The 12,130-nt window shown below is 38.3% G+C and overlaps 1 protein-coding gene across 8 annotated transcripts in view; it reads left to right on the plus strand.

Annotated features, from left to right (window-relative positions):
• galnt13 (polypeptide N-acetylgalactosaminyltransferase 13) overlaps nucleotides 1–12,130 on the plus strand; it is a 44,205-nt gene that overhangs the window by 24,246 nt on the left and 7,829 nt on the right. For 4 of the 8 annotated variants that reach the window (XR_002292724.3, XM_078939973.1, XM_078939971.1 and 1 more), the window contains one exon: nucleotides 1,275–1,409. Coding sequence is in view for 6 of the 8 variants with exons in the window: in XM_078939973.1 (XP_078796099.1) it covers nucleotides 1,275–1,409 (135 nt within the window). In the remaining 2 variants the exon portion in view is untranslated. Of the gene's footprint in view, nucleotides 1–1,274; nucleotides 1,410–4,039; nucleotides 4,256–12,130 lie in introns of those variants that run through there. The other 4 variants (XM_078939967.1, XM_078939970.1, XM_078939968.1 and 1 more) reach the window with 2 other exon arrangements.

The following is a 12,130-nucleotide window of genomic DNA, read 5'->3' on the forward strand; positions in this document are numbered from 1 at the left end:
GACAAAACACTGTTTCAGAGATTTTCATAGCAAAATTTGATCAAGTATCAAAAGTTAAAAATATGTGCAAAATTATTTTAAATTAGGAAAAAATTATGAATCAATTTATCAATTTTTGGAGCAAGTGAATGTCATGACTTTTCTTAAATAATGAAAGTAACTTAAAATATTTTACTGTTATTAAGCTGTTAATTCTAACTGTAAAGTGAATGTACTGATCATCTCCTAACTTAACCTTAAAAATAGTCTGTTAATATTAAAAATAATTGAAGTTCCCATCAGTAGGGAGTTTAAAAAGTTCTTGTAGATTTGCTATAAATCAAACAGAACACCTTGGAGATTTAACCGTCTCTGGGTTGGTAATGCACCATTCAGGGAAGAGATGCACCTGCGTAAATGTCAGCTACCTTTTGAAGAAAATCCTCTTGCAGCCCTCACATGAAAATGTAAATATTAAGCCTAAAAATAAACTTCTGCACACGCCTGCTGCATTTCAAGAGCAAGTCTTGCAGACTTGAGTCATATAGAACCTTTAGCTTATGGCTATAAAAGTGAACAAAATTCCTAATTCTAAAAAAAATAAATAAAAAAAGTACAATAAATGAACAACAATGACAGCATAATTGTCCTGAACAAAAATTAGGGAGCAGTTTGGCTAAACGGAAGGGTTTGGTGGCCCCCACCCGCCCTCCACCCAAACATCTGCACTCTGTTGACAGACAAAGAAGCAGAGCAAATAAGACAGCTCAAGAATCTTATATGCTATAAATATGCTGCAGGAGGAATGAGTGAAAATACTGCGAGGGCGAAGTGAGAAGCTTCTGAGCCGTTAAGCACATTTTCTTCAAGTCCTTCTGTTTGGAAGATGTAAATACAGAAAACAAATCTAGTTTTGCCTAAAACATTAAGAGAATATTCCGTATCTGAGTCTGATTCTTTTTTCTGTAAAAAAGGCAATTTTTTATAATCACTCAAACAGAAATTTTCAAAGGAAATGTCCAACAAAACGTCCTTTGTATTTATTCTTTTCCAGTTTTTGCCCCATACCCCTTAAATTGTTATTATTAGACACACAAAGAAAGTCTTAATCCTGCAATAGAAGAAAATGAGCAATAAACATACTTTATATATAAAAAGTTAAAGAATTAAGTCTTGTAAAAAGCTCCCTCTGAGCTTTTTTCACATTCCACTGCAATCAGAAAACACTACTAAGAATACATTGATATTGATCCTATCGTAAAAGCCATCAATCCGATCCATTTTGTTTATTCCAGGTGTTCTCGTACACAGCGGACAAAGAAATCCGGACAGATGACCTCTGTCTGGATGTTTCCCGCCTTAATGGACCTGTAGTGATGCTCAAGTGTCACCACATGAAGGGCAACCAGATGTTTGAGTATGATGCTGAGGTAAGTTCAAGCATCCCCGCATGACCCAAACGTCCAGAAGGAGGCCCTTGCTGCAGGTGCTTCTGTTCTGACGACTAATTTCTAGAGAAATACCAGATGAAGTATCTACTGACTGTGTGATTGATGAGGAGTTGCATGTTAGTAAAACATCAGTACCTCCTTCCTGCCAGAAGATGGTGCTGTGTTTTTCTTCCTTTTTCTTTCTTTTTTGAACTTTTCTTTTTAGGCAGCACGGAGGTTGTGTTGCTATTTACACCCAGCAGCTGTCTCCTCTTATTTTCTCTCATTTCATGTAGTATGTTGGCAAGTGGGAGTATGATTTGGAGGTAAGCTGTCAAAGTGATTCATCCTGATTTATTTCTCCATAGGTTGTGTCCTGCGCTTTTATTCTAGTGATCCTTTAAATAAGTGAAATAAGAGATTAAAGCAATAGATTAGATCAAATCCTTGTGACTTTAATGTTTTTATACTCACTGTTTTTTTTTTATGGGGGAAGGCATTTAATATAAAAAAAAAATCTAAATTTATTATATGTGTTATATACTAAACAGCTGCAGTGCAAAGATACAAATCAGGAGTTTCTTGAGACATTTTTATCCTTCTCACTCTTCAGAAATTACAAAAACTTAAAAATAACTTTATGAATGTGTTGCAGAACTGTACATTCTGTAACTTAACATAGAATTCATTTTACTTTAAATGTCATTGAAATGAAAGATTTGGTTTAGGTATTCTGTCAAAGGTGGAAAACAGAAAAGCATTTTGAATCCCAACGGAAAACTAAAGTATGTTGCTCCAACTGTACTGGCTTACAAGTCAAAATACATTACGGTTATACAACTTAAAAAAGCATTTTTATGTTAATAATTTATGCATTTTTAGGTCACTGGGGAGGCTGCTTAAGTACTGCAGTGTTATGTGTGAATGGCGAAGATGTCATATCGCTGATATGTCGATTTGACAAGATGAGGTCGTTTCAAGAACAGCACGAACTCTAGAATTTGTTTTGTCGGTACTTTCTAAAAGAAAAAGGTAAATAATTTATAAATAGTCTCTTTTGTAAACAGCGTGGGGATTTACCGCTGTCTGAGGCAAGCCTTATTTTTAGCTCAGGTGTGACTGGAATGGAGTGACTCCTGCATGACTGCAGTACCGTTAGCGTTTCATGTGGTCAGTTTGGCTTCCACACAAACACCTGACTTTTTATTACTGCTGCAGGATCAACACCAGCAGCTTTTCTGCTTGTGCTGCTGTTTCAGCCAATAATAAGTTTTGTTTTTGTTTTATTGGCATGTGAAAGGACAATTAGAAACACATTTTTATTAAATGAAAGTTGTTCAAACTCTGCTGCAGTTGGCAACTTTGTCGTTTTTTGTTGACACACATATTAAGTTCTTCATTTTGCATATTTAGCTGTTTTTCTTACATATTACGGTAAACATATCCCTAGTTGTTATTTTAGGTTGAGCTATCTTTTTTTTAGCACCGCAAAAGCATTCCAAAATTATATAGATTTTTAAAATATATTTTTCATTTGTTTTCTATACTTATTTAACAATATATATTCCTAAAACTTTGTGTTTACTTTAGTAAGTAATACAAGGATCTGTTTTAACTTTCAGCAGATTTAACCTTTGATTAGAATAAAGCTTTAAGTGGATAATATGAAAGTATCATTGAAAGGTTCTTCAGAAATTACATTAAATGCTTTTTTTTAATTATTTACTAGACTCTGTACAACATAAAACTAATTAAATATGAATGAGAATTGGTTGAAGAAGATAATGTACCCAGAACTGGATATTTGATGACAAATGTAGATAGTGATCCCTTGTTTGAAAATTTTTACAAACTTTTTTCATTCAAGGAATTTTTTTATAAATGATTATTATTAGCTTTTTTATTCATTAAAGTCACCCGACATTTATTGTACTGTCCTAACATTTTGGGGTTTAAAGTAGTGTGTCTAGTTTTGGTCCACTAGGGCTAATGCTCTTTATGCTCTCAATGCTCTACCTCTTTCCCATCGACTGCTGATTACACGATTCAGGTTTGTTCCACAAATAACAAGCAGCAAAGGCAAGAGGATGCACTGCAAAAACAGGCCCCTTAAAATAAGTCAAACATTCTTACTCCATTGGTAGATTTTCTTTAAAAGGGAAACAGAAGAAATTGTCCAACAAAGAGTTCTAATTTTAGGAAAAAACATTTTAGTCACTAAGACATGTTTTCTTAAAACAAAGATTTTTTACTATTGGAAAAACTTTCTTGCAAGACAAGAAAGACAATTTTTGAGAAACAAGGTACTTTATTTTAAGATTCAGCTTTTGCAGTGTGGAAAAGAAGCAGAACTCTGGTCTCTGAGGTCTGGGGTTTGGAACCTTTAATTTAAAGTCTTAAATTATGGGATAACGATTGATGGGAACTTTATGTGGTTAACAATTTAAATTAAAGTTGGCTATCAAGACTAAGTCTTAATGTTACTGATAAACTATGAATTTCACCTCAAATCATTATGGCGATTAAACACAAACATGAAAAGAGCTCAATGACAAAGTGACTTACCTTCACAACCATCTGTCCCTCCCCCCCCCCCCCCCCCCCCCCTCCCCTCCACGGACTGGTTGCAGAAACACAGTTTCCTCCACATCATCACCCAGTCATGTCTGACCATCAGCCGTCTGGAGGACGGCACATACGGCCCCACCGTGGAGTACTGTGACAACAGTCCTGCACAGTCATGGATTCTCCGCAACTACACTCGCCTGGAGGTTGCTAGACACCTCTACTTCAGTCCCACAGATTATTTTCTCTAAAGGCGTGGCTGCTCTTGAGGGTCATGTAAGGTGAGCATATTAGCGGAAGTTGGATCAGTAGAGGAGTAGTTTAGTTAGAAAATAGTGTAGTTCTGTGACTTTAGGTTTGTGCCAGAATGTCCCTTTTAGCTCTTGGTGTAATATTTATCTTAGATTTGGGCAGAAAGACATGTTGGTTGTTTTGGGAAGCATCAAAAAGCTTTTACCAGTGACCTTTTAAAAGGATTGCATTAAGGCAGGGTAGAGACACGTTAGTCATTGATAGATGTCCCATCAAGAAGACTGTGTATAAGATGCTATCTGCCAGACCTTAAGCTAGTCTTCATGGTAAATTAGATCTCATTTGACATTTATTTTCCAACATAAATATTTTATTTCAATGTGAAAATTCACTGGCTGTCTCATGGACAGCCCACGCAGGGAGAGTGATGTTTGAGACGGAGGAGGACGGGTTTATTTTTAGCTGATTATCTACATGCGGGGCTGATTGAAATGGGCTTGCCATTGTTTACAATTTCTTTGAAGTGATCTGTCATTGTGAGGCTACCTTTCATGGGCCTGGACTCTCAGGCCTTATTGACCTGCGGCAGCTGTCCGCACTGTGCATCATGTGCATATTATGTTAAACCAATGAATCCCAATCACCAGGGCTTTTGCCTCACTCAGCCTACTTATAGAGCGCTTAGCTCTGTTTCAGAAATGCTCTTTTGCTCAGCACTTTTGTCCATTTCAGGCTTTTTTTTCTTGCTGTTTCTGCTTTCCCCAGATATTTGCGCCTGTCATTTTCTCTCCAGTCCTTTCTGTTTTGCTGAGGAGTCTGAATTTACACTTGAGAGGACTTTATATTTGTATTTTTCCAAACACTATAAAGAGTGTGTGTAGGATATGACAGCTTATGTGTCCAAGCAGGCAAAATTAGGTTAGGAGCTGGCAAACCTGCTGGCGTCTGTCAGCGGTGAAGTGACCTGCTGTTAGATGGCCTGATTTGCTGTACACATTTAGCTTTCCTTTTAGCATCGCCCCGACAAGTGCAGAGAACATGCACATGAGCAAGACTCAGTCGCAGCAAATGAAACTAGTGCTGGCTGACTTACTGTCTTGAAATGAGTGGAAGAAGAAAAGTACCACATCTTCATGGACTTGCTGCAGGTCCGATGTGCTGCCCGATGATGAAGAGGATGCAATTCCTTGACTGGAGCTTGTGGTCAGAATCCTTCCTCATTTAATTAGCTGGCCTCAGCTGTGCACACACTCAGAAACTTGCTCTAGAGGTGCCGCTCCGTTTGCTTGGAGGCTAAGAGTTTTTCTCTTACCTAAAGCTGGCATGAAATAATTGTTAGCAAAGGACGGGACTTCCTCACTTCTAGTAATTTGATTAAATGTGAATTTTTTTTTTTCTCCTACAGTCTGCACTGAACCTACCCTTTTGTCGTTTCATGTCAAACACAGTGGACTTGGTTCTCAAAAGTAAAGACAAAATTAGTATATAATTGGTTAAACCTTTATCAGACCTGTAGATCCATGTGGCTGGATGACGAAGGCAGTTTTGGTTTATTATTTATTTGCTCTTTCTCTAAAAAAAGCAACCCTTTTGTTGCCTTCTCTTGTCTTTTGGCAGGTGCACAAGATTGTGTGCCACCTGCTCTTTGTTCTCACTTTGTTTGAACAAATGTGCCTCCTATGACAGTCTGCAGGGCACTTCAGAAAAAAACCCTGCATGTGTGTGTGCCAGCGTGATTGAGCGCTCCTTTGTTTCCAGGCAGAGAATGTCAGAACCTTGTGTTTTATAGCTCAGGATCAAACATGGCCCGAGCATCTCCACGAGCTCATTAGTCTGGATTTTCTTTGTCATCAGCTAAAGCTCATTCTAAGCTTCTAAGTCTCATTTTAATCAAAATTGGGCTGAATTTGTTAAAAATAATGAACTTTTTATTTCCAAAATGCAGATTGAATTCTACTGTAGGTATTTGTATGTCATATTATATTGGCTATTAGCTATTATAATAGCTTCTCTCCCGTGGACTACTGCAACATTCAAATCCCAACTCAAAACTTTCCCATTCAAAAAACCAAAAGCACCTTCTGTCTTAAGTCTTGTACCAATGCCGTAGTTTTTATGTTGTTTCCTTTGTGTTTTATGTTTTTATTGCGAAGTGACCTTGAGAGCCTTGAAAGTCACTTTTAAATAAACTGTATTATTTATTATTATTAATGAGGTCTTGCATACTACATAATGGAAAATTAAGGTTGTCTGGAGTGCGTGCTTTGGTTTTTCTGAAAAGCTATATGGTTTTTGGTAAATTACAACAATGTGTGTTATTGTGGGACTTATTTTTCCCCTTATTTTGTTTCTTATCAATGACTCTGCATCCTCTTAAAGACCAACCCCTCTGCTCCTCTGCATGTGATCATTAGGACAAGGAAACTATTCCAAGTGATGAGTGAATTTGAGGAAGCATGATCATTCTGAGGGCTTAAATGGTTAATCAAGCCTATTGAGATTTCTTATTTAGTTGTTAAAGAGGGATGCGGCCTTTATTGCTGTGGCAGATGCAAATAATTCTCTTTTGGTGTTCGCATTTTCTGTTTGGTGCTTGAATACACCCCAAAGACTGGCTGAACCTACAAAACACACCTCGCAACAGGTGTGTTTTTCAGATCTGTCTCTTTTTGGCTCGCGCACCATGTGGCAGAACAGTGCACAGGGTGGCTTGGCAGGTGAGAAGGGAAAATCAGCAGGAGGAAAAACTCAGTAATTATCTTGACGATGACCCTGTTCTGCTCTTTCCTGAGTTAGCTCTCATCATTGTGACTTTTTGCAAAACCACACAAAGTCAGATCCCTCAATCTCAAGCAACTTTATTATTTCAGCCATCTTTCATTTTCTGAAGATGTGTGTCATAAATTGAGCTTCTCAATGACTTTTTGTAGCTTGAGTTGGCTTTAGCAGATCCCGGAACAACTTGTGAAATGGCCACATTTCATTGTTCCTCTTTTGGGCCATAATGCTTAAAAAATGCCAATTATTTGAGGGTGACGCTAGCAACATGTATTAATAAATTCAATAAATAAGTGCATGTTTATAATTTTAAAGGACTAATACATTTTGACATTTAAAAGAAAAATAGTTCTGCATTAGCGTCCCACCGCTACAAGCATCTGCCAGTTTTTGTGTAAACTGCTATTATTATTGTGACCGCAATCTACCAAAAAAGTTCAGAGCAATCTTTAGTGAAGTAACGCCCCGACTGTACCGCAGAGTACAACCATAAGCACTGCAGTGGTGGAAACTAATTCACAAATGCCTATTAGCAGGTCACTAATTCAGAAATACTGAAATGTTAAAGTTGTTTTTGTATAAAATTTAATAAAAATAAAATAAGTCAAAAAAATTCACCATCCAAACAATATTTTTTTTCTTTTAAAAACAGCACTCTGGAACAAATATACAGCCTTGGTCACATGGACCAGTATGGGGGCTGCAGGTTTTTGGGTTGTCTGTGACCATGGAGGGTTGTAAACAGGTGTGGCTGTATCTCTAGGGAAGCTCAGGGGGGTATACCAGAAAGCAGGTTATGCTAGCTCCCATGGTAAGTTTGAGGCTAAGGAAGTTGATAACCTCAGCTTTCGGTTCTAGAAATGGAGGTATGTTTCAGGGTAGGTCAAGTTGCCATGGCAACTCATGCTCTGAACATAACCTGGTCTGGAGCAGGTTTTCCACCGTGAGAGGGTGATAAGACCAAAAATGGACGTTGGAAAAATAAACTTTTTTACATTCAGTTAAGATGAATCATTTTTTTTTGTTATGTCAGTTTAAAAATAACACATAGTTTTCAGACATTTTACTTTCATTCAAATTAATTCAATTAAGTAGGCGTAACTTTGGTGCTGCTGTTAGATCGACATCGCAAGGGATTGTGGGATACCATTCCCTTTGCCTGTCTGGACGGATTTGGGTTTGTGTGGCTTTTTGACCAAATGTGTTTAGTTGTTTAGCTGTTTTACTGTACTGACGTAAGAAATTATGTTGAATAAATTTAACTCAATTACTTGTTAACAATAGAAGTAATTCATTTAAGTTGGCAAAATTGGATAAGTTATACATATATGTGTCACAAGGAAAATGGAAATAAGATCAGAAACTCATACGTTTACTTTGTCTGTTCTTCTACTACAAGCAGAAACTCGTTCTTTTGCGGATGCAGCCATATTACTTTTTTGATGGTCGTATAATCTTCATACGCCGTCATGTAAATCTCAGACTCCATCTCACTGAAGTCTTACAGCGCTTTCTTTTTTTCACCACACGTTTCCATGGTGACTCCGGAAATCGGCGATCCATTGAGAATGTCTTTCTGTACCTGCTGTGCACGTGCATTAATCCAGGATGACCAAGTCAAGTGTAATGACGCTAACTCATATCCGGTCTTTTGGAACCGACATACCCAGAGTAAGCAAGTTCAGGCGGATTTCAGCCAGAGTTCAGGATTAAAGTCAGGGTAGTTTAAACATGCTTCCTGGAATACCCCCCAGGTGTGTCTTGAGGCTCGTGTGACTACAGCAAGAGATCTCATGAAAATGGAACGTACGATTTTTTTTTTTTTTTCTAATAAACCTGCACTGTGGGAGTGAGCATGGTCATCTTGGAGGGCAAAGTTTGATTCCAGACTGTTGAGATGAGGCTGCTCTGGTGTCAGACATTCATTTAAGTTAGTCTTTTTTTTCTATTGTGGTTTATTACATTGCATTTCTACATTTAACAAAATGTAACCTAATTCACAAATCCGTGTTTTTTAGCAACTTATCACAAACTTTTATTTTTAATTACTGTATAAAGAATTTATTTATTCAATGTAACGTGAAGTCCTTCTTCACCTCAAGTTTTTTTTTCTATTAATACTCTTTACACATGCACCTCCTGCTCAAAAAATAACAACACCTCTGAGTTTGATGGTTTATCTTGATAACCCTCTGCATATGTTATTTTCTTTTTTTTTCCACATTCTTACTCAGACATTTCAACAGCCACAGGCAGAATCTGAACCCATGACTCACAGGTGCTGACAATCAGGTGCCAATTAAGCATTTGATTGTCAGCACCTGAAGGTGCCGGAAGCTGAAAACAAGAATAATAAAAAAAAATCTGTCTGGTATTGACAGAGAAAGTGTGACAAGTTTTTCTCTCTGTTGAAACCTATAGACTAGACTTACACAGAAATGCATCAACCCTACAGCTAAATAAACGGGCTATTTTGTAGATGAGTGCCGGTATGCTGTTGTCCAGCATTAGCACCATTTTCTTGACACTGTCAGTACAATGACAGTTGGAAGGATCGATTTCAATCTGTCAGTGTTTATGCTTAGACGGGTAACATTTTCTGTTATTTTTTTCATTTTTATTTTTTTTAAAGGTGGCAGATAGGGAATTTGTAGTAGCTTCAGATTTTGGTTGCATGTTGCTCCATTGGAAAGGTTTAGCTTTTAGGATTGGAAATAACTATTTGCACATAGGACTTCCGGTTATGGCGGCCATGTGAAAAGTCGTGTTTTCTGCCGCTCTGCAGCTCGTGCTATACCAGGAACTTTACTTGCTGCTATCCAAAACTAAATTACAAGAGGAATGAAGGAATAATGCCTAAAAAACCTAAAACTGGAAAAGAAACAACTGAAAATTCTAAGCAACCCAAGTTAACGGAGTTTCGTCTTCGAGGGGAAGCGCAGAAGGCTAACGCTGCCACTGTCCAAATGGCGGAGACGCGCGAGGAGGAAAGCAGCAAGGTGGATAAAATACTGTCTGTTGTGACCTCCATGAAGACAGACTTTTCTACAAGATTTGACAAACTTTTATTGGCAGTCGAAGACATAAAACGGGAACTGAATGATTGCGCTGAACGAGTGACACAAACGGAGGTGCGCATTTCCAACACGGAGGACGACATCAGCGTTTTGCAGGCCAAGGTGAGCGCACTGGAAGCAAAAGGAAAAGTTCTGGAGGACAAAGTCTTAGATTTGGAATCAAGATCAAGGCGGAACAATTTAAGACTTGTTAATTTGCCAGAAGGAGCTGAAGGACAGGACCCGTGCCTGTTCTTGGAAAAGTGGCTTCCAGAGGCGCTCGGCACCGAAATGCTTCAGACTCCGCTGACCATAGAAAGAGCGCACCGAATCGGACCGCGGAGAGACGGCAACGCTCCACCTCGCACTCTCATCATGAGATTCCTTAACTATAAGGATAAGCTGGCTGTTGTCTCTGCGGCGCGGGCCAAAAAGGATCTTCGCTACAAGGAGCAGCGGATCCGATTCTACCCGGACCTCGCGGCGGGAGTGCACCAGCTTCAGAAACAGTTCGACTCGGTTCGAGAGGATCTGCGCAGATTGGGGATAAAGCACGGAGTGATCCACCCAGCAAAGTTACTGGTGACCTACGAGGGGAAGACGCACGCCTTTAAAACACCGACAGAGGGTCGAGAGTTTCTCAAGAAGATCCAGAAGAACTCCGAGTGAAAGTGATTCTGATCTGACATACTATTCTCTCAACAGTTGTGAGAAACAGGTAACGGGACGGTAAAATTGACATTCCAATATGGAAACATCTGAGTGACTTTTTTTTCTTCTAACCTTATTTTTCTTTTTCTTAATTAATAATATTTTTTGAAACAATTTCTACAACTGTATACATTATGTGAAAATTAGCAGCGTAGTAAAAATATTTTGGTCAAGGCACGACCAGCAGTGGCGTTAATGTTCGATTTTAGCGACATGGGCAGACTGCTCCTCCCAGAGAGAGGATCAGGCACGTGCCATGGCGGGAGACACAATGTGGGGGGAGGGAAACCCATTCAGTTGGGTAAATGGGGTAACGGGTGTTCAAGTTTGGTGTTTTGGATATGTTCTCTTATATCCAGGTTAGTTAGGCTTCTCTTTAAAAAAATGTTCATTGTATTATGTGAAAGTTTCACAGCAGCTGAAAAGAAATACAGATCTCTTTTTTTTTCAAGAGATAATTTACTCTAAATGCAAATAAGTACTTTGATCTGTCCAAATCAATGCAAGGAGTAGATCTAAACTTTGTAACATGGAATTGCAGGGGATTGCAACGTTTCAAAAAGGTCAAAAAAGTAATAAACAAAATAAAAGATATGGGGTCCAAAATAGTCTTTCTTCAGGAGACCCATCTTCTAGAGGAAGACGAAAAAAGAATTAGAAGAAGGTGGCGAGGGAGCATATTTGCTTCAGCATTTTCTTCCAGAGCAAGAGGAGTGATGACCCTTATTCATGAATCTGTACCATTCCATGTCAGTAATGTGATTAAAGACAAGAGGGGTAGATATTTAATAATACAAGGATCATTATTGTTGGAAACATTAAATTTGGTTAATATTTACGGTCCTAATTCTGATGATTTTAAGTTTTACGAAGACCTGTTCCTTACACTTTCAGCGCTGCCCGGGCAATTTATAATAGCTGGGGACTTTAACTGTACCTTAAATCCAAGCCAGGATAGATCCACAGGAACTGACCAAACTCATAACAACTGTAGACTGAGTATTCTGAGATCAATGAAAGAACTAAAACTGCTAGATATTTGGAGGGAATTAAATCAGCAAACCAAGGCCTATTCATGCTATTCTGCAACATTTCAAACCTACTCACGTATAGATTATTTCCTAATTTCTTCTGAATTGATGTCCAAAATCCAAAAATGTACATATGATAATATTGTAATTTCGGACCATGCTCCATGTTGCCTAGTATACAGGGATGAAAAAATATCCAGCGATCCTCCTAGATGGCGATTCCAACACAAATGGCTGCAGGACGGAGAGTTTGTTAAATACATAGGAAAACAAATTGATGACTTTTTCTACTTCAACACAAATCAAACTTCAGCCTGCATTAGATGGG

The sequence above is a fragment of the Oryzias latipes genome, chromosome 21 (genome assembly GCF_053564925.1).
Source record: "Oryzias latipes strain Hd-rR chromosome 21, Olatipes_Hd-rR_3.1".
Classification (NCBI taxonomy): Eukaryota; Metazoa; Chordata; class Actinopteri; order Beloniformes; family Adrianichthyidae; genus Oryzias; species Oryzias latipes.